Raw genomic sequence first — 23,329 nt, 5'->3', positions numbered from 1 at the left:
ATTGAAATAAATGGTTTGTAAGCAGCTTAATTGGATTGTGAATTATCCAGTCAAGTGTTACCATGGTGTTAAGATATAATAACGTTCATCAAGAATTTGTTCCCACATTAGTTGGGACACTTTGCATGTGTTAACATTGTCTTTGTCCATTTAAGCTGCACATATACTTCACTGCCGGTATCACATGCGATGCGTTGAGCCGGTTTTAGTGATAGCCCAGGCAAAGGCCCCTTCAAGAAAATACTGTACTCGCCGAGTACGTGTTTCGAAAGCGCAAATTTAGTCTCGAGCCGCTTGCGCTGTTCCTAATAACTAATAACTTGAACCAAATTGCACAGCACTCAGCGCTAGCGGTCAAGATTAGTTGCGATCGAAGAAACGCGGACGCAGCTCGTCGACACCAATCTAACTGAGAAAGCTCCCTCGGTGAAATGAAAAGAATTCAGGAGTTGTAACTGCGCCGACTGCTGGACGCATTAGCATTGGCATTCCAAAGCACTGTCCAAGGAGGTTTAAAAAAATGCATTCTTTTTAAACCTCCTTGGCACTGCCTCGTGGTGTCTACGCGATGTTACGATGTTGTCTGGGAGTTAAAACGTGGTGTTAACATTTTCCTCGTAGCCTACGAACGAGAAGCGAAGACTTACCGCAGGGAGACGCCGGCGTCCGTCTGTCTTCGCCGCTTCACGCAGGGCGCCGACTTATCGCAACTGGCCGGCGTCACGTGTTGGCGCTACGGGCGTCGTCGCGCATCCTTCAACGCTGCCGTTTGCGGGCAAAGGGCGTGGTGAGAGACAGGCCCCTCTCGAAGCGTGCTCACATGAGATGTTGCTGCAGCTCAAATAGAGAAAGGGTGATAGCGTACAGAAACACGTGGCACACACGCCTTGATTGTCGCTTTAGGTCAGCTTCGCTGGCAGTTCACGCGCTGAGGCACTGCAGGGCAGTGCGTGGATTTCGTGTTTTCGATATGCGCTTCGTAGCGCGTCTCCCACAGACGCCAGCGAGGCTCGCAAGCTTCGCTGGAAAGCGACGACGCAAGACAAGTGGACGCTAAGTCAGGCTCATCTCAATCGACTCGAAAGCGGAGCTGAGGCGGGTTTTTTAGGGGCGAAGCTCGTTAGGTTGTGGGTATGTCCCTCCTATGTAGTAGTAGTAGTAGTAGTAGTAGAAGTAGTAGTAGTAGTAGTAGTAGTAGTAGTAGTAGTCGTCGTAGTAGGTAGCCACGTCTGCGTTTATGAAAAAAAAACACCGCATGTCCACGGGGTGAATGATGTTGAGTGGGCGAAGCTCCGGAGGGAATCATCGGTAAACCATGCATCTGGCGTGTAATTCGCCCAGTCTCGCCGCACTAAATCGAACGATTGACTTCCACCAATGGCACGCGCCATATGTGACGTCATTCCTATTTTATAACAGCGCCCTTCATTATAATTGCACCATCTCCCGCTTAAGGGGACGCTAGCACAAACGCGTTAGAAACGTGCAGTACTCTCTAGTAAGGGGGAGAGGCCACAGCGTCTTACGCAGCCGTTTACACATGCCGGAACGTGCACCGCGTTTGCCGACGCCATCACATGACTGCTGAGAGAGTATAACCCCCGCATTCATAAACGCTCCTCGACTTGAACTTGACTTGCCACCGCCTTCAACGCGTTTCGAACGCGCTGCCCAAGGCGGTGGCAAGTCAAGTTCAAGTCGAGGAGCGTTTATGAATACGGGGGTAAGGCGGAGAGGCCACAGCGTCTTACACCAGCTTCTTACACGGGCCGTAACGTGCTAGCACAAACGCGTTAGAAACGCGCAGTCTTTCGTTAATGTTGGGTATTTATTGTCATCGTGGTGCGTGTGTCCATGTGCGCTTCGTGGCGTATTGGGCTGGCGCCGCACGTTCGGAAGCGCGGGGTTCCTGGTTCGATTCCGCGCTACGGACACAACTTTCGGAATTTTTTTTATTGCGATAGCAATTATATGGACACTCAAAAGCACATTTCTGCCGTCGGCGTCGCCGTCGTCGTCGCCGTCGCCGTGAGGTTCCGTATGACGTCAATGGAGATGAAATCGTCGCCGCGCGCCGAACGCTGTATGTGCGAGTGAAAGGGCGCGATGGGCGCGCGCTTTCACGGGGAGTGAACGCACGGCGGAGAACAAACGCGGGTTCTGCGCCGTGCTCCCTTAAGGGCTGCAGAAGTAGGCGTCTCTTTCCTCCTTTACAATCACCATATATGTAGAGCAAACGCGCCTTCTTCCGACGCGCTAGAGGCCGTGGGGGAGGGGGGAGGGAAGGGAGGCGACGTTTAGCTGCGGCACGAAGTGCCTATTTATATCAGAGGCTCCGGAAACAGTCACCAACGCCGCACGCATTTTGAGCGAACGCGGGCAAAACGCCGACGGCGTCGACAACAGTTCTGCGTGTTGCCGGTGCTGCTGCATGTCCAAGTTTATACAGCTGATAAAGCTACTATCATTACTCCGTCTAGCTCTCTACAAATTTGCTATCGCAATTGATGCTTCGCCTTTCAGGTGAAACTGCGACAACTTTTTTTTTCATAAAAGTAGACGTGGCTACCTACTACGACGACGACGACCACTACTACTACATACTACAGAGGAGGGACAGTCCCACACCCTAAGGAGCTTCGCCCCTAAAAGAAATTCCGAAAGTTGCGTCCGTAGCGCGGAATCGAACCAGGCACCCCTCGCTTCCGAACGCGTGGCGCTAGCCACAACGCCACGAAGCGCACATGGACACACGCACCACGATGACAATAAATACCCAACAACAATGAAAGACTGCGCGTTTCTAACGCGTTTGTGCTAGCGCGTTACGGCACGTGTAAGAAGCTGGTGTAAGACGCTGTGGCCTCTCCACCTTACCCCCGTATTCATAAACGCTCCTCGACTTGAACTTGACTTGCCACCGCCTTGGGCAGCGCGTTCGAAACGCGTTGAAGGCGGTGGCAAGTCAAGTTCAAGTCGAGGAGCGTTTATGAATGCGGGGGTTATACTCTCTCAGCAGTCATGTGATGGCGTCGGCAAACGCGGTGCACGTTCCGGCATGTGTAAACGGCTGCGTAAGACGCTGTGGCCTCTCCCCCTTACTAGAGAGTACTGCACGTTTCTAACGCGTTTGTGCTAGCGTCCCCTTAAGCGGGAGATGGTGCAATTATAATGAAGGGCGCTGTTATAAAATAGGAATGACGTCACATATGGCGCGTGCCATTGGTGGAAGTCAATCGTTCGATTTAGTGCGGCGAGACTGGGCGAATTACACGGAAGATTCACGGTTTACCGATGATTCCCTCCGGAGCTTCGCCCACTCATCATCATTCACCCCGTGAATATGCGGTGTTTTTTATTTACTTCTTCACCGCGGCGAGCGTTATGAATACGCGCACATGGCGTTCCCGCTCTGGAGATGCGTTGAAATCGTTATACGCCCAGCTAAACACTTCGAATGTTAGGCGTAACGTTAAGAGACAGGAAGAGAACAGTGTGGATCACACAGGAAACGGGTATAACGGGTATTTTAGTCGATATTAAGAGAAAGAAACTTAGCTGAGCAGGCCATGTAATGCGTAGGAACTGGCAGACTATTAAAGTTACAGAATGGGTGCCAAGAGTAGGGAAGCGGCAGTCGAGGACGGCAGAAATCTAGATGGGGGGATGAAGTTGGGAAATTTGCAGGCGCAAGTGGGAACCAGCTAGCACATTACAGGGGTTACTGGAGATCGCAGGTAGAGGCCTTCGTCCTGCAGTGGACTTAAAAATAGGCGGATTATGATTATGATGATCATGATCATGAGGATTAAAGCCTTCAAATAATTGATTATTTATTGCGCGCTGGCCGAGTTGATAACAAACAGCTAAAATGGTGCCTGTTTTTGTGCGAAGTAAGGTGTTCTACCTGTTATAGCTTGGGCTGTCCACCGCTTCCAGCAGTCGTAAACAAACAAACAAACAAACAAAAAAATCACCGCCCAAGCATTCCGTACAGATGGTGAACCAGCGATGCTGAAACGTGTGGCTCCGGTGTTTATCACTGGGTTAATCCCGACTCAACTTCGCAGTTGATCGTGGCCGCATCCTCGTTTTCGCAAGCGGAGCTTGTGACGAAGTCTTCTATATCGCCATTTGTGTGGCGTGCTGCTTTGTAATGTGTTCAGTGAAGCACCTGGCACAACGCAGGAGAATGCCTCTACACTGCTGCGCGCAGGGCTGTGAGAAAGTATCGTCGGGCGAGACAAGCCGTGTCATACCTTACCGGCAGAGCCGAAGTTTCGAAGGATATGGATTCGCGCTGCGCGCCCATAGCAGTCAACATGGGTACCGTCAAAGCGTGAGTTTCTCCGCTGCGAACACTTTGAGGACAGCGACTATCAGACGAGCCCTGCTTTGCAGGAGAGATGCGGCATGTCAGCGAAATGGCGCCGTGGCATCGCAGCAAGGTTCTTCAATACTTATCTGGTCATGAAACTTTCGCGTAACGCTATGGCAGGCTTCATACAGCGCCCACAGTGAACCAGTGTTGCGGAATGGGTGCCCCCATTCCATTCCAATTCCATTCCTGGGAATTAAAACTTTCCGCAATCCCATTCCTTTCAATTCCTCGGAATGAAAAAACTTAGCCCATTCCCACTCCGGGAATGACCGGGCTGTTCAATTCCATTCCTGTAATTCCTCAACGTAGGATAGGCATCTTTATAGTTCTATCGAGTTAACGATGAACGCACCATAAAGTTGATGTCATCAGACGCGTTAAGAATTGCGATAATACGCAAAACAAGTTACCAAGTTCGAGGGAAATTAGCTTGGTGACATAGCTCATACAGTACAACCACCCTACAAATTCCCATAGGGGTGGTTCTCCCGCTACCTATAGTACTTGCATGGTCAGCATGTTTTAACGGCTTGTGATGTATTAATATTGCTTAAGCTTAAACGTGTTAATGCTGAAATGACAATGTCGGGTAGTTTTCTGCTGACACAAGTAGTGTTCCTACACCTGCATGACACGCATGTCATGACATTCATTTCCTCGTGAGCACCTTTAGCTACGTTTAAGAGACCTTAAGGCGAACGCCTTAGTCATGCTCATGACTATGACTTCTACCATCAGCGTTTAGCCTTTTCCTTCACTTGGTACCACATCCGAACCCAATCCATTGTTTTTTGAGTGTGAACCTTTTTTTGCTGAGTCATTGTCAATTTAATTTGCTGAGTCATGGTCATGACTATGACTTCTGCCACCATGCTTTAGTGTTTCCTTCCCTTAGTACGCACGTCCGAACCCATTTCAGTGGTTTTTGTGTTAATGTTTTTTCACTGAGTCATTGTCATTTTTGCTCAGTCATGCTCATGACTATGACTTCTACCACCATCCATCAGTGTTTTATTCACTTAGTGCCTACGTCCGAATCCATTCTAATGGTTTTTAGATGTTATCTTTTTTCGCTGAGTCATTGTCATTTTCGGTAAGTCATGGTCATCACCATGACTTCGGCCACCATGCTTTAGTGTCGCCTTCACTTAGTACCCACGTCTGAACCCATTACAGTGGTTTTTCAGTGTTAATCTCTTTTTCGCTGAGTCAGTCATTTGTACTGAGTTAAGTTCATGACTGTGACTTTACCACCATCCTTTAGTGCTTCTTTCACTTAGTACTCACGTCCGAACCCAATCCAGTGGTTCTTGAGTATAAATCTATTTTTGCTGAGTCATTTTCATGACCTACATGACACGCATGTCATGACATTCATGTCGCGACCTATCATTTATGTTCGTCATACACTCTTGCCATACTATGCCAGTTTTGGTACTAACCAAGTTAACGAGACGACCATGAGAGCACAAGGACCTAGGCTGCTAGATAGATAGGCACTGTCAAAATGGCAAATATTGGCCGTGAAATGCTTCGCATTTAATACAGAATACATGCTGAAGGATATCGCGCTATGATTTATTCATCTCCTGGTACGCGCCACCCGACTACGTGCAGTATCCCCAGTTGTGCAGCACGGGGCCGAACTCCCACCGGTCAGGGTGGCCAACGTGACTGTCGTTGAAACCACTGGTGCTCCACTGGAACACCGGCTGCTGGCTCCACGTCGGCCCACTGATTGCGTAGAACTGCAGCTCTTTGAATCTCTGGTAATCGGTGAGCTGAAACAATATGAAATATATATATATATATATATATATATGGATGCACACTCGCACTGTGCTGCATATAGTGCATTGCCTGCGAGGCCCGATGACCGCTTCATTAGAACAATGTACCACGCCTGGAACATGGAAGCTTTGTACTTCTTTCATAGGCGCATTGCAAGTGCCCGCTGCCGTTTTCAGTAAGAAAAATAAGTGCGATCAAGGGGCTCCTTTTTTAGGTAAAATGCCACGAGGCTAGGAGACAGTGATGACAGAGAAATCAAAAGCGAAATTAAGTCTTTTTTGTGACTTAAGTGTAGACATCATTAGAAGAAAAAAAATGGTGGTTTAAACCGAAGGGAAAAGCAGTGACAGTAATGGAAATGGTTAACCGTACAACTGAGCTCGTCGACAGCTGTTTTAACGATACGAGGTGTAACATGCTGGCACGACGCAGCACCCGATGTAACTGCTGCAGTGCTGCTGTAAGAGCATCCTGACAGCTACGAGGCGTCTCACAACGCTGGCATAATGAGAAAGCCGCCAGCGTAGGGATAATTATTACGGCTGCCTACGCCCTTCTAGGGTGTCTGCGTGTGTGTATGAAAATTCACTACGTCAGCGGCATTAGAGGCGACAAGTATCGATGGTGCGCGAGATATGCGTTCCACCTAATAAGGTGCGCGTTCGCAGCTTCAAATTTGCTGTCCGCTAAGGCTAATGTACGCACCAAAGGTGTAGCATGCACATAACTGCATGGCAGGATTGCTATAGTGTTTGGCGCACAGTGTGCGCGCCAATGGCAGAACTCTGCCTTCGCGCAGTGCATGCACCAGGAACCCAGCCAGCACGACGGTGCGAACGCACCGTTAGTGTCCGTATAATCGCAAAAGCAATATTAAGAAATGAAAGTGGTCGAAAACACAATTTGCCTAACACGCCTTCCGCATAAGAGTAAGCCTAACTTCCACTAAGCGTAAGCCTAACGGAACCCTTCTGCATTGCGCATGTGGTGCGCTTATACGGAGCTGCCTCGGGGCCATTCCTCCAGTCCGCTTCCTTGGGTGTTTTGGAATGGGCACTATATCTAGCCGCAAAAATAATAGGCAGTTTCAGATCGTGGGCACCTTAAGTTAGTGGACATCGACCACAAGGCTTACAAAAGAACGCAAAAAGAGCACAAAGGAACGCGAAGGACCTACATGGAGATGGCGTTTGCGCACGGAAAGCCACTTAAGTAAACTATTTCTAAAACTTGCTATTTACCAGTGTCGCTCGCAGTGTACTCAACTGGAGTCACCACGTAATACGTGACCGTAGGAGGTGGCCGGACATCAATAAACTCTTGTGCAGCCCCTTGTGACATCATCGCTGTAGAAGTCGAGATTCTCGATAGTCAATGAGGGAGAATAAGGGAAACGGAGGGGTTGATCTTTTTTGTGTTGTTTTTGTTGTTGTTGTTACATTCGCATGAATGCACCAAACAAAGGCGTAAAGGGAAGAACAGTTGCCGTTCTTCTAAATGTTCAAATATGAAAAGAGGAATGGAAGTGGACGAAAAGAGAGCTTGCTGCAAGTAGGAACCGCGCCCACAGGTTTTTCAGCGTACACAAGAAGTACTTTTTTTGCAGGCTAGTTCGTTCATACTAAATTCTGTAATGTTTGCCGAACTTATGTAGTGCAGTGGAGCGCTTTTTCTCTCGTGCCTCTACTTTCTTCGTGCACCTTACGGTGTACATATCGCATAGTACACTACAGAACTGTTAGGATTGTGTTTTGTTTACTACCACAAAATAAATATATGCGACTTGAGTAAGTGAACACCGTCGCTAAAAAGCACATACGTTAAGGACTGATTGATGAGATCTATTGCCCTAATTCAACATGATGATGGTGAAGTTCAATATAGTAGACGTCTTCTGGCTAATTTTGACCGCCTTGTGCTATATGATGCGCAATCATCGTTCGGCATAAAAGCGTTCTTTATTCCGCGTTATACAAAAAGCGGCGATAACCGAGACCACTTGCTGAGCTGCTCAACGGCATAACCACAGAGCCATCATGTTTTTAAGGAATATATTGAAAAGAGGCAATTTTTTCGCATTCAATACGTTCGCTACGAGAAAAAAATGGCGACACTGGTCTTTTAACGACATACTTAGCAATTCTATAGTACTTTTGTGACAAGAAACAAAGGATATATTCAAATTACGCCTTAACGTAAACAAGTAATATTTAATAAATATCACCGTTTCGCCAAAAAGGCGACGCAGTGAATGCGATACCGACATGTTACAATATTACACGAAGAAGCTGTAGTGGCAGTATTAATTCAAGTAAACGTAAGCTAAGTAAAAAGAAGCTGTTGTGCTCAGGGTCCTCTGTTTGAATCGTGCGATCGGACACTTTCATTTATGTTCATTAATTAAAGGCAAAGTCTTTCTTAGCGACTTCATCACCACTTTTGTGTATCGGGTACGTTTCAAACCTCTTTCCTAGGCCGATCCCGGTGGTAGTGCGCAGCCGCACTAATAAAACTGCAGCATTTTCAGGGTTGAACTCTGTTATTGTTTCGCACTTTTAATACATAGGTCTTATAAGACTTAAGATAAAAGGCATGCGCTGTTGGTGTTTTGTTCCATGACATTTGTTTGCCGACTGCCATTCTCTAAATTCTGAAGAATTATACTGTCAAGAGTATAAGACCTGGTGTTCTGGTATGAGCACTTTAGTGATAGAATGGTGTGGCATTATACCACCCTATATACCACAGGTCATGTAGAATGGCATATGGAAAACATATACTTAAATCTATACGGAACCTCACGGCGACGCCGACGGCAAAAAATTAGCTTGGAGTGTCCATATAATTGCTTTCGCAATAAAAAGGGAAGTCTAATATGTGCATACACTTGTGGAGCTATGGCATGTCGTTCGCGCAAACGTGCGCAATGGTCAGCTCCATTTTCAGAACACATCCAAATGCAGTATTGAAAGCTCAACGACTGGATATAGTTGAAGGGAATTCGCAATAGGACATTTTCCCTGTAGCTGGCAAGATACAAGACTTCGCCTAAAATTGAGATTGCTATTTTTTTTGGATGTACAAGTACATATTGAATTAAGTATAAAAACGTTTCTCCAAAACTAAGCGAGATGCATTCGGTTAACAATATTGTTGAGCTGCCGATAAAGGTAAATGTGCGGTCCAAGAATGCTTTTTGCGAAGCGAACAGTGCATCACTTTTAGTGTTACACTAATGATGAAAAATAAAAGGGAGTGTTATTTGCACTCATCAAACATAGAAACATAATGAATAGTAAACATTTGAAACCAGAAGACCCTCAGCTTCAAATACAGCAGTGGCCTTTCAGCCCAATGCAGGCTGGAGGGAAATTTGATAATTACTTGTCTGCCGCAGCTAGGCAACCTGCCACATCCTTCTCAGGCAATTCATTTAGGCTTTTCAGGCATTTTCATTGATAACCTTTACCTTTCTTCTATGTTTTCCATTTTCTCAGGTAGAGGTTCTTTCCCCTTTTGCCTTACTTTCCCCTTTTAGAAACGCCTTGTCCTCCAGTCACAGAGATCAATTAAAACTTTAGCTCTTCAGTGCCATCGAAGAACTGTGAATTTGCTTAGCCCCCCAAAAATTGTTATTACGCGGTGGAATAGGTCTGCGCATTTTGCCGACGCCATCGGCGTTGCCATCGCCGTCGTATAGTGATGTTCCGTTTAAAGTCCAACGGCGATAAAAACGTCGCCGCCGACGTGCGTTGTATGTGCAAGTGAAAGCGTGCGAGGGTGAGCCGGCAGCCGCAGCTTTATCTCGCATACGCGAGAGAGGAAGGCGGCCGGAAGCGCACGGTCTTCGTTCACACGCGAGGAACGTAAAGGAGGCGACGGAGACGGGAGGGGGGGGGGGGGGGAGGGGGCGCTCTGCTTACGCGGCTGCTGCTGACGGAGCTAACTTGAAAGCGATCTGCGGCACGGCGCGGGCTGTCGTGCGCACCGTATCTTGAAAGCGATCTCCAGACGGCTCTGACCTTTGTATGCGCTGTGCTTTCGCCGCTGTGTTTCCATTGAAGCGATAGACCACACGAAGTGTCGCTTGCTGCAGCGGTCGCGCTCGTTCACGCCAGCGTTTTGACAGTGATTCTCTGCGGTCATCGCGTGTGATCTGTTCATGTTTGCTTGTGGGCGCTGACACCACGCTTGTTCATTAAGTTAGTAAGCAAACGTGCCCAAGTTTATGCAGCCGATAAAACTACTTTCCTTACTCCGTCTAGCTGTCTACTAATTTTCTATCGCAATTGATGCTTCGCCTTTCGGACGAAACTGCTACATTTTTTTTTATTTCGCACAAAACATCAATGCAAATGTCCCATTGCACCCTCCCTTTTTAACGTAATTGCAATATTTAGTTATTTCTTTTTGCCTTGAATTCATGAAGACCATGGAAGACAGTACGCCTCGCGTGCAGCCGAAAAGAGTGCCTCAACTTTGGTGACGCTCAACAATTTTGTAGAGTGTCATTGTGCAACGCCAACAGGACATCTATCTGGAGAAACACTTTGACAACTTCGATGTGTGTTCTTAAGATGCACCTGTATGCAGATAAAAAAATAAGAGCTTGCTTAAAGGAAACAATTTTCTCATTGGCGTGAATATCCTCTTTGCCACCATGTCCACACTTGTGGGCACTGTTTCTAAAGCCAAGTGCTCCTCAGCGAAAAGCTCCGTGACATTGAAATAGCGCTTCTTTACCAGCCTTCATCATGGTTTACCTACATTTTAGAAATGGGTGCTGTACGCTTGTATGTCAGCAAGGCGGCCTTTAAAAAAAGGATATGGCTGCGAGAAGCTCACGAGGTGTTTTTCCAACGTGTGTCCACATTTATGGACGCGCCTTTTTGGCTTCAAAATTATTTTTATGTTGCCGCCACAACCCCTAGGCTACAGAACACCGTGGCACAGCTGACTCATCTGATACGACGGGTGGCAAGTCGCCGCAATGGCCTAAAAGAGCACGACACCTTGCGAATGGTACAAGCCCTCCTTTACAGCCGCATTACATACGGAACTTCTTATCTCAACCTGAAGACAGCCGAGAAACAAAAGTTAAACCTCCTAATACGAAAGGCCACGAAGCTCGCCCTAGGACTGCCAACAACCGCCTCCACTGACAGATTGCTTCCCATGGGAGTTCATAACTCCTGGGAAGAACTCGTGGAAGTGCACCTCATCAACCAGATCGAGAGACTCCAGCTCATAACTACAGGCCGAGCAGTCCTCCGACGCACAGGATATGCAACCAACCTAGAACTAGATGGCGAACGTAAGGAAAAGATCATGTCGAAGCTCCGAGACTGTTTGCAAGTTCATCAGATCCCTAGGAATATGCATCCAGAACACTATCGAGGCAGTCGGCTCGCCAGGGTTAACGCCATCAAACACAAGCACCGTAACGACCCGCAGGCGCGCTACGTGGACGCAGTCAAGTATCCGGGCCGAAACGCCTTCGCCATCAGCGTCACAGACTACAGGGGGACGACACTGGCGTTGGCGACAATTCGATGAACACCAAAGCGATGAACATACTGAAACGTGGCGACAGTCCTCCCCCCTACACCTGCATTATGTGGGTTCCGGGACACGAGGGATTCGAGGGGAATGAAGCAGCACACACCGCGGCCCGCGCAAACGTCAAACGGGCCTCCCCGCACGAGATTCTAGACATGTCCCACCCACCCAAATCAGCGGAGGAAACGGAAACAATACCGCTAACTTACCAAGCACTACTGCAGCACTATCGGCTAGGACGCAGAGTATACCCTCCACCATATCCAAAACTAAAGAGAAACGAAGGCTCAGACTATAGGCGACTCCAAAGCAATACTGGAAAAAATTCAAAATCATGCAGCCAGATTTGTTAGCAACAACTATAATTCTTTTGCAAGTATTACAGAAATAAAACAAACTTGGGATGGGAGCCACTAATGGTGAGGAGGCAGAAACTGCCGCTTAAATTTCTTCATAGCATTTATTACAATAGAAATGCCAATAACCCCCTAGATTATCTCTTTGCACCAACGTACGTCTCAAATGGACGAGATAATTCACAGAAAATATTAGAATAGTCCTACAAAACCCACTCTTTTGGCAGTACCTTCTTCGTAAAAACAATACAGGAATGGAACCGACTCCCGGATGCTATCGTTAATGATACTGATAATGAAATCTTTTTTTCTTCCCGGTAACAACGTCCACAATACCACTGCCAATAGGAGTGGTTTGTTGTCCCGAAGTGTTTAGGTGTTTAAATGTACGGCTGTGTCACTGCATATCGTTTGGGTGTTTAAATGTATGGCTGTGTCACTGTTTATGATTTGTCTAATTCACTGTTATTCGAGTGTTTTTTTTTCTTAAAAGTATCTTGTATACCGTTGTACTTGTCGTAACTATCACATCGATTGATAACTGCGCTATGTTATTACCCTTGTGTACCTCCCCTACGCAATGCCGTACGGCGATGTAGGTGAAGTGTAAATAAATATATAAATAAATAAAAATACGTTCACCCACGGAAGCTTACTGCATCATTTCCGCCCGACGCTATACAGCTACACATGTCCCCACTGCAACGTGCCAGACACCCTGGCGCACCTCCTACTGCACTGCAAGAACACTCGAGCAAGCATCACAATGACACAACCAATAGCAGCAGACGCAGACCCTTCCACGTCTCTCTGAGACGTGGAAGGCTGCGATCTCCAAGCCGGACCTGGTCGACCAGCGCGAACTTTTCGCCCGGGCCCGGAGGGCGATCCAAGCCAGAGGGTTCCTGGAATAAGGGACCCTCCCACCTCTACTGACAAGTCACTGCTTCAAATAAACGTTTATTCATTCATTCATCCACTGCCAATACCTTGTGTGAGCTCCTGAAACTATGTGAAATAAACTTATCAAAACAGTTAAAAATTTGGTTGTCTATAGTGGTTTGGTATCTAAATGGGGTTCGACTACCACGTTTGCTAAGGAGAGAGCGATGAAGCTTGCAGGTTTGTACTTCAGTTTGTACTTCGGTTGTACTTCAGTATGAACATCAACTGCGGAAGCTGTGAGCTCATACAAGCAAGGATCGCCAAACCATGACCGGAAGTGTTCACGATCGTGAAGGCATCAGCGTTCCGGATGCCGCGAAAAACGTCTTGGAACTTGGACCGAAATTCACCACAGAAACTGCGAGGACCAAGCCTAAACGTATCGCCATTGAAGGCCGAGTAACTCGCAGAGCTCCCCAAGATGAGGATTTAGGGCCCAATCCCAACGGTGTAGACACTTTGATAAGGTGTCAGGTCCTAAGTTGCAAATTAGCTTTGAAAAGTGTATAATCTTATTTACAAGAATATTCCTTGTATGTTATACCTGCATATTGGGCGGGTAGGTTGGCATTGTTTTCCCACGGATGCTTAAACAAAAATATTAGGAATAGTCTGAATGCATTATTTCGTGAGTATAAAGGGCTTTCTCTGACTAAGGTTAAAGTGAGAGCGAAAGAGATGCGCAAGAAAATTAACCTTGCAAGAGTTTTGAAGAATATTCAAAGAACTCAGAAAAAGAGGCTAGAAATCTTCTTTAGCGCTGAGACTCACAAAGATGGTGTTCCTTTTAGAGCAATAAATTACGAGGAAGGCACGAGGCTGAAGTGTGTCACCTTTTACCAGCAAGCCAAGTTTTACTTCCTCGAATTAAGGGACTCATTCCTTGCAACAACCTTGGAGATTGACTTATTTTATAAGTAATCAGTAAGAGAAGTTTGCAGATTTTCTTCTTGTAGCGCAAAAAACACACGGACGTAGAAGAAGAACCTGTGTGTGTCCCCGTTCTTCTTCTACGTCCGTGTGTTTTTTGCGCTACAAGAAGAAAATCTGCAAACATGTTACACCAACAAGCCCAAATGTCTACACTGATGGGCTAAGACAAGGGCACGAAGTCCGTCTTCTTCAGACGTCAAATGCCTTTGCTATTCCTTGCCATAGTCTTATTTTGTTAATTTTGTTGTTTGGTGCACCGGCGAATCTGGTTCTGTTTGTTTCAGTACGACATCAGGTACTACTATTGAAGGTATTTTAGTGCTCACTTTTTACTTGAATTATACTTTTATTCGAAACGGCAATAACACGTACCTCCAAAAGCACCTAGTGCGCATAGGGTCGAGCGTAGCACCTGTCCTTAGCAGCGATTATTTAGCAGATTTGGACAGAGGCTTGTCTGAAAGCATTCAAGGGACAACTGTTCTTTAAAATGTTTGAATATAATGGTATGCCGATTTTCTACTGTTTCTTGGCTGCACATCAGACTGTTTTCTGGATGACTGTGCTAGTGTGTATTTTAAATGTATCGTTTCCTCATCTGGGTCGTACTCTGTAATAAATAGTCATTTCTTAGATTTTTTAACTTCGCCAGTTATCCATTTTTCGTTTTTATAAATTCAAGCACGTTCAAACAACCCCCTTTCTGTTTTGTCTCCTTTCATAGATACGTGCCGTATATGGAAGAATCATTATTTTCATCATCATCAATGTCACCATCCGCGCCATCTTGGCTGTCGTTATGCATGTGTAACCTTTTTTCTAGATATAGGTTTTTGCGCCCAATATTACAGCACCTTTTGGAGCTCACAATGGTTCAGGAGCCCTTTAGGGATGATAATCTGAAGCTGAAATGAACTGAAAAGTATCAAGCATGTCGTCGCATACCTTCATGTCAATGCCACCAAGTGCCCATGGGTACATTCTTGGAACGTCGTACTTCCCCTGCGGGTCCAGCAGGTCGTAGCGGGACGATATGGCGTACGCAGGGTTGTACGGCGGAGTACAGTTGCACTTGGAGAACGGGTCGTGGGTGTAGTCATTGTACCTTGGGTAACAAAAACAAAGGAGAGTCTTGGAGAAGAGCACATGCATGCCAAACCAAAAAGAAAAGAAAAAACTCAGACTGCAAAATGCTGACCAAATGAGCTCGACAGACCTTTCCTTTCCCTACAGAGAGATGCTCACTCAAATAAGGAGATGGAAATATTTGCCTGGGTGATGGCATTACACGCTACTCCAGGCGGTCAGCAAGATGTATGATTACACTCCCTGGTCAGACACACACGTACAAGCACTGCATGCTGAGTAGGTATCAGTGTTTAACTGTGGAATTACATCCTTCAGCATGACTGAGTTCATACTAAAAGAAATATTGCTAATTCTCGCCTTTAGCTTCGTGACTTACTCGTAATATAATTCCTGGAGTTCAATGCTTTCAACAATAAGCATGCTTCAATTGCAGAATGTCACAGTAATGGACCCCGGGTTAATTTTACACCAGGGACTCTGAAACCATCACCTTAGTCTGAGAAGACAAGCGGTTGCACAGGGTTGTGACGGCCGGCAATTGATTTCGTGACCTCGTGCTAAACCGAAACCTTATAAAATATCAGCCGCCACAGCGGTTGTGCTCGACTCTACCGTACATTAGTGTGCACTGCAGTTTGAATGCCATGGCAACGGCACCAGCAGCTAAGAATTCTGCGTGAAGAACTCAAATGCTGCTTCCCTACAACGTTTGTTGGCGCCTTTCCTTAAAGCGAAGCTTCGTTTCTCTCTTCCCCATGGTTTGGCGTTCGTCACCATTCCCTTGTCCTATATATAGTGGATATACAAGGACAACTTGTTCTCCTGGCCATGTGTGCAAATAACCTATTTCTGGCTGCTGCCTGGTCTAGTCACTAGGCCCATGCAACCTGGTATGTGCCGCTAAATATGTTCCCCTTCTAGGCCAATCTCCTAGACAGGCAAGTGGTATGATACCTTAAATGTGTTTAGATGTGAATCAATCAATCAATCAATCAATTTATTTCTCGTGTTTACGTAGAGAAGCGAAGCAGACGCTAAACACTGTATACACCTGTCATCGACTTTCTTCCCTCGTGACGCAGACAGCTAACGGCTACGATATCCGCAACAGCTGCTATGTCGTTACCTCAAGTGAGCGCCACTTCGTTCATATTGCAACATTGCATTGGATGTGTGAGCTTTCTTTTAACAGCGAAGCTGTTTAAGCCAGCCGTAATTTGTGGTTCGTGATTCGTAACAAGAAACTGCGGCGCCGTAGCCATGGCAACCAGGAGGGCGGAGGAGGGCAGCGCGGCGCATGCGCACGCGGTCTCCTCCTTGCCAGCTCCCTCCCTTCGCTACCCCCGCCTCTCTTCTCTCCGCAGCGCGCTGAGTCAGGAGAAAAAAAATATAATGTCGCAGTTTCGCCCGAAAGGCGAAGCATCGATTGCGATAGCAAATTAGTAGAGAGCTATTCGGAGTAGGGATAGTAGTTTTATCGGCTGCGTAAACTTGGACACATTGGCTTACTAACTGAATTAACAATCGGGGTGTCAGCGCGCACAAGCAAACATGAATAGATCACACTGAATGACCGCAGCCAACGACTGTCAAAACGCTGGCAGCAAGCGCAGGTTCGCGCGGTCTATCGCTTCAACGGAAACTGAGCGGCGAATGCACAGCGCATACAAAGGTCAGAGCCATGTGGAGATAAGAGACGGTGCGGGCGACCGGCACCGCCGGGCAAAGTGCAGAGGAGAAATTGTTGGCAGAGGAAAAGCTGCCCCCCCTCCCCTCCTCTTCCCGCTTTCTTGCTTTCGCGTGGGAGATTGAGTGGCAAGATACGCCTTTGGTGCAGGAGCACAGCGCCGCCCCGCCTCCCTCCCTCCCATAACCCCACGGCCTTTCGCGCGACGGTCGCGTTTGCTTTCCGCCGTGCGTTCGCTCTCCCTGATAGCGGGCGGGGGAGTTCGCCCTCCGTGATAGCGCGCGTTCCCCGCGCGCTTTCGCTCGCGCATACGGCGCACGGCGACGATTTTATCGCCCTTGGAATCTATACGGAACCTCACGGCGACGGTGACGACTGACGGCAGAAATCCGGTTGAAGTTTCCATATAATTGCTATCGCAATAAAAAGGCTGGCCCATTCATATCGAGCGGCTAGCCTCAAACACGTTCGGCGTCGCCAAGTAACAGCGTTCTTGGCACTGTGCCAACCTTGGTTAGCCTGCCTGCGTTTATGGCATGCCAGGAATCCTGTCGCTCGTAGGCGCCGACGCGTCCAGGGTCTGTCACGCGAAATGTCGCCAACGGGTTCGGCGTCGGCAAGAACAGCGTTCTTGGCACTGTGCCAACCTTGGTTAGCCAGCCTGCATTTGTGGCATGCCAAGAATGCTGTCGCTCGTAGGCGCAGACGCGTTCAGCGCTCGTCACGCGAAATGTCGCGAAAGGGAAGGTACCTCCGAAAATGATCGCTCGAGAATACCTTCCTACATGGGTAGTTAAAACAAGTTGATACCTAGCAGCAACCAAGTTAATACCTAGCAGTAGCAGACAGTAAGACTTGAGCATCGCCAGTTTCGCTGTGTTTAAGCGTTGCACGGCCGAGTGCAAACTTGCTGTTTTAACGCGAAAGCGTTTAGGGCCCCGTGTCGCAGAAAATTCGGCGTCGGTGTCAGTGTCGGCGTCAGCGCCGGCATCCGCGGCCGAGAAAATCATCCCCAACCACGCAGACCCTCTGAATATATTTAGGTAGATGTATATGCCACGCCTTCCTATATGACATGCGGGTTATATTGTGGTGTATGCGGGTTATATTGCCACAGCATTCTATCATTAAGGTTGTTGATACCTCGTCTTGCTTTCTTGGCAAAGATATTCCTCGTAATTTTGAGAATGACAATCCAGAAACCAAACACCCACAGCGCGTGCCTTTTATGTTAATTCTTCTCAGATTGAAATATTAAAACTACGAAACAAAAATGTAAACCTGAAAATTATGTAAATTTTCGGCGCGGCTGTGCACTATTTCCAGGATCGCCCCACGCAAGAGGCCGCGTTTCCACCAGAAAGCTCGCCTTCGTGCATAGCGTTCACCGCCAGTGCTCCCCGGTAACCATTAAGGTTGCATAAGCTGCAGTTGTCGGGAAGCGTGAGAAGCAGTCAGGGATCTTTGAATGCTATCGCGTTCCACTCTTAAAAGCGAAGCTTAAGCTTCCTCCAACTTTTTTCTTTGGGATTTTTTTTTCGACGCGCCCTCTCTGCGCATGCCTCGCATGACGAGATACATGTTCCTTGCCGCAAGCGTCCTCGCACATAACCACTACATAGGAGAAGAGTAGGCCCTTTCAATACATCATTTACCTATCACGCAGGGACACAATACTGCGCGTTGACTCTCACTACATTTCTAACTTTTTGTGATCGGGGAACTATGAGAGGATAGAGAGAACTCTTGACGCTTCAGGAACCGAACATATCAGCTATGCTAGGTGCTTACCGTTACTTCAACCTTCATCGAGACGGGCGTGGGGAACCGATGGGCTCGATTCTTTTCTCAGTTAGAGCCATTAGATGAAACCAGGCAGTGAAGCCAGAAAAAATACGGGAGAAATATTTGTTACGTTTGACCTATATCTCGAAATAAAAGCAAAAGGAAATGAGAGGGCATGGCACTGGGCCTGTGGACAGCATGCCTAAGCCGTTACTGCTGCTTTTGCAGGTCTTGCCGTGTTTTTTCGCTCTGGCTTCTTCAAGCGAAAACGATCGGCCGCCACACTTGCGCATCATCTCGCCGACAGAATTATTGCCTACGCATGGAGTGACGTCATCGGTACCAACAGTACTACAGGACCATCGAGACATGGCCACTTCAGAGGGCACGGCATTCGGCCTCTGTACAGCATGCCTAAGCCGCTATTGCTGCTCTTGCAGGTTCGTTTTCGATATGAAGTTCCTCTTTCCGTAGCGACAACCGTTTTCTGTTAGTCCTGCCGTGTCCTTGTAGATTTTGCCAGATTGTTCTTGATTGTTGGTCAATGGTGTTACTGCTCAGAATGTCGGATAATATTGAAGAAAACCCTGGGTCTACGACCGCCCAACTGTTGCAAATGGTACTAGATAACCAGGCCAATGCTGATAGTGGTTTGAATGACATTAAGGCTCAGATCTGCGAACTGAATGCAAAGACAGATAGGGTATCCAGTGCACTAGATGTTATCCAGGAAATGAAAACCAGAATAGATTCTCTTGAGACCACTGCGGTTACAAGCCAAAAAACTGGTAAAATACGAAGAAAGCAGAAGCAGACGCAACAATCTTCTAGTTTTTGATACTAAAGAAAGTGCCTCTGAAACAGACACTGACTTGAAAGAAGCAGTCATGAAAAATGGTATTTGAGGACAAGCTCGGCGTTGAGGTAAAGACGTTAGAAAGAATACATCACCTGGGCAGGATTAAAAAAAAGGAAAAGTAGACCGGTTCTTATGCGATTCTATGACTATAAGGAAAGTGAGCACGTGATGAAAAAATGCTATAAACTGAAGGGATCCTCCTACTCCGTCAGAAAAGACTATGCACCAGAAACGGTGGAAATTCGAAAGCAGTTTTGGCTAAGTGCTGCTTCGGAAAGAGCTAATGGGGCGAAGGTTTCGCTGAGCCATGAAAAACTGAAAATAAATGACAAATGTTACATTTGGGACCAAACTCGAGGAGAGCGTCGGAGATAACGCGAAGCGGGGACAAAACTGCCCGAAACTTGCACAGGTTCTACGTAGCTACTGCGCAGGAGAGTGCTTCTAATTTTTTGCAGCACTCATAGCTAAGCCTGCTTTTTTTTAATGCTTTGAGTGCTGCAAATATAATCACAGAACTTGAATCTACATTACCCTCTCATAGCCTACACGTACTTATTACTGCAGAAACATGGTTAAATAGTTCAGTTTCCAATGACTGTGTTGTTCCTCCAGGGTATAAAATGTTCAGATGGGATAGGGGCCCAAGAGGTGGCCGGCGTAGCTGTAGTTGTGAAATCATCAGTTAGGGCCGAAAGAATAGACTGTGGCTTTTCAGAAGCAGTATGCTGCAAAATATCTATAAGTGGCGTTGCGTTCATAGTGGGAGGCGTTTACAGGGCCCCGCTGCCACGCCTGAGTTCCTGGACGAATTAAACGCTTTTTTGTATGCTCATTTGAATAATAGTACGAGGCTAATTATGACTGGAGATTTTAATTTACCCCACATAAACTGGAAGACTCTCTCGCCTGGACGCACAGAAGTCTCGAGTGCTGAAAAACTCCTGGAAATTATTTTTTGTCATAATGTAAAGCAAATTGTTGAAGAAAATACGCGAGAGAGTTCATATTCTCAGTCATTGTTAGACCTTGTGTTCTTATCTTGCAAAGTAGCTGCTAGTAGGGTGTCACTTGAACCAGGAATATCAGACAACAAAACGATATAGGTCGATATATCAATCGGTACACAAAGTAGTCGGCGATCACCTGTTTTTAAACCTATAAAAGACTACGCACGGGCAGACGATACAACAATAGTACATGACTTAAGTTTATCATTTAGTGAATCTGAACTTGTGTCATCTAGTGAGTCAGTAGAGGAATTGTGGCAACGTTTCAAGGAAATTGTCAACCATTGCGTAGATGAATTTATTCCTACCCGCATGAAAAAAAAGCAGCATAGCCCATGGATATCTCGGGAAATTATACGCACAAAACATAGACTAAAACGGTTACGTAAAAATAAACAAAACCCAACCCAAATATCCGATTTGCATGCTCAACTAAAATTAGCGATAAAGGAATCCAAGAAAAAGTACTTTAACGAAACGCTTCCTGATGTTCTTGAAGTCTTCTCCTCCAAAATTTTGGAGGTACTTAAGCAATAAAAAGGAACAGGTAGACCAGATAAAAAGCGGTTCCGAAATTATCACGGAAATCAATCAGATAGCAGACTGTTTCAATGTGTTCTTACAGTCAGTATTTACTAAGACGAGAACAGAGCAAGGAAACAATGAGCGTAGTGAATTGGGAGCTTGCGCAATGGGCCCACTAGAAATCACTCAAGCAGGCATATTTCAGCAATTGCTTGCGCTTGATACCAAAAAATCAAGTGGACCAGACGGGATCCCAAGTGAATTTTTGCAGTGATATGCTGAATGGGTGTCATTTTAACTAACAATAATCTTTTAAAAGTCATTGGAAACAAATTCACTGCCTCAAGATTGGCGCAGCGCTGTTGTGATTTCGGTTTTTAAATGTGGCAGTCGAGGTCAAGTTAACAACTATCGTCCAATATCGCTCACTTCTGGGACTTGTAAGCTTATGCAATAGCAAAGCATGTCATTCTTTTCCTTGAGGTGAATAACTTCTCTTCGTCACAACATGGATTCCGAAGCGGTTTTTCCACTGTTTCGCAACTCATTGAGACGGTTCATGATTTTTATCTAGCTTTGGATGCCCAAGAACAAATTGACGTCATCTGCATAGATTTTGCGAAGGCCTTTGATAAGACACCAATTGTAAATTGCTTTTGAAAATTCAGAATGCAGGTATTGATCCCTACATTGTGAACTGGATTGCAGCCTATTTGAGTGGTCGTGTGCAATCCATCCGCATTGAAAACTGCATGTATCATTCACTAGAAATCTTGGCGGGGGTTCCACAAGGATCAGTATTGTGGCCGCTATTGATCTTGATCTATATCAGTAATATTTCCAGTGTTCTTGAATCACCTGTTATAACAAAACTTTTTGCCGACGATTGCTTAATTTATTCCACCGTGGCAGATAAAACCGATCAAAGGAAAGTTAACCGATGCCTCCAAGGTGACTGGTGCGTAAAATGGGAAATGAAAATAAATTGCTCGAAATCGACGTTTGCTCATATAACAAGAAGAAACTGCGCTTTCCTTTGACTATAAAATTGGTGACAACCCTTTGTTGAATGTATGTAGCTTCAGATATTTAGGGGTGATCATTCATCATGATCTGTGCTGGCGCCCCCAGGTGGAGGAGGTCTGCTCTAGGGCTTACCGAAACCTGCGCTTTTTGAGAAAAAAAGTTGTAGCATGCACCAAAAACTTGAAGGTAATTGTGTACAAAACATTTGTTCGCTCTGTTTTGGAGTACGCCTCCTCCGTATGGAGCCCTCATCAACTGTACTTGCGAGATAAACTCGAAAAAAATTCAGAGAACCGCTGTGCGATTTGTTTGTTCACGTTACCGGAGAACCGATTCTGTAACAGATATGTTGAAATGTTGCGACTTGGAACTGCTAGAAACACGGCGAGAAAAACAACCAATGAAATTGTTTTTCCAGATAACCAGAAATGAAAGAAAAATAAAGAAAGAAACGTACACTCGTCCCCCTATAAAACACAGTGCACGTGTAAACCACAGTGTCAGTATACAACCTTATAAAACACGCCTTGATGGTTTCCAACAGTCGTTCTTTCCCTCATGTGTTAACATATGGAATGACCTTCTGGACTGTACTGTAACAGCACAAAATGCTAAAGAGTTTTATACTCAACTAGAATTGTATTACAGGCAACGGGATACTTAAGAATTGATCATGCTTTCTGTTATTTCTTGCATTTCTAACAGTCCTTACACGGGTACACTTTGTTCATTTTTCCTGTAATTTGTGTTTGACAATGCTTTATGTTGTATTGTCGCGGATAATATTTCTGTTTTTTTTTTTTGACAATTCATCTCCTGTAGTGGCCCTCAAGTGAGAGCTACAGTATTCCTAAATAAATAAATAAATAAATAAATAAATAAATAAATAAATAAATAAATAAATAAATAAAAGCGGACGAAAAAAACAACTTGCCGCCAGTGGCAGCGGAACACAGCTTTTCCGCATTACACGTGGGAAAGCAGACAGAGAAAGCTTTTATTGAAATGCAGAGCGGTTAGCAGGTGTATCTTCGCCTACATGCTTCTATGCAGAAAATAGCACGGAGAGGAATAAATTCCCTTGAAGAAGGTGTATATAGGAAAAGAACGAAATAATAGAGAATGAAGCTGCAGGTTTTGAGATCCTGCGAAATGTAGTTTCCAAGAAATTCCAAATTTTCATTAGTATAGTGGTCTGCAGAACTACTAGGAAAAACATTTCCTGTAATCGGCTGATGGAAGAACAAAAAGGCGTTAAGGAGCTATGTTTTTCCGCTGTACTGGCGTACAACTTAGGATTGATTAGATCGTAATGACCTTGTGTTCGCGGGTAGTAAACTATAGGCACGGTTTAATGGAATTTCGTATGATGCAGCAACTTAA

The 23,329-nt window shown here is 46.0% G+C and overlaps 2 protein-coding genes across 2 annotated transcripts in view; both read right to left on the bottom strand.

Moving 5' to 3' along the window:
* Positions 1-778, bottom strand: part of LOC119466437 (putative phospholipase B-like 2) — a 57,008-nt gene extending 56,230 nt beyond the window's left edge. Inside the window, exon 1 of the mRNA XM_037726950.2 lies at positions 648-778. The gene's annotated coding sequence lies outside the window, so the exon portion shown is untranslated. The remainder of the gene's footprint in view (positions 1-647) is intronic.
* A 5,118-nt stretch (positions 779-5,896) lies between these two features.
* LOC119466436 (putative phospholipase B-like 2) overlaps positions 5,897-23,329 on the bottom strand; it is an 88,485-nt gene continuing 71,052 nt past the window's right edge. The window contains exons 11-12 of the mRNA XM_037726947.2: positions 14,911-15,070; positions 5,897-6,162 (exon numbers count right to left, since the gene is read on the bottom strand). Coding sequence (XP_037582875.1) covers positions 5,989-6,162; positions 14,911-15,070 — 334 coding nt within the window. The 3' untranslated portion in view covers positions 5,897-5,988. The remainder of the gene's footprint in view (positions 6,163-14,910; positions 15,071-23,329) is intronic.

The sequence above is a fragment of the Dermacentor silvarum genome, chromosome 10 (genome assembly GCF_013339745.2).
Source record: "Dermacentor silvarum isolate Dsil-2018 chromosome 10, BIME_Dsil_1.4, whole genome shotgun sequence".
NCBI classification, from domain to species: domain Eukaryota; kingdom Metazoa; phylum Arthropoda; class Arachnida; order Ixodida; family Ixodidae; genus Dermacentor; species Dermacentor silvarum.
Note: the sequence above shows the minus strand (reverse complement) of the source record. Positions and strands in the feature narration are given on the sequence as shown.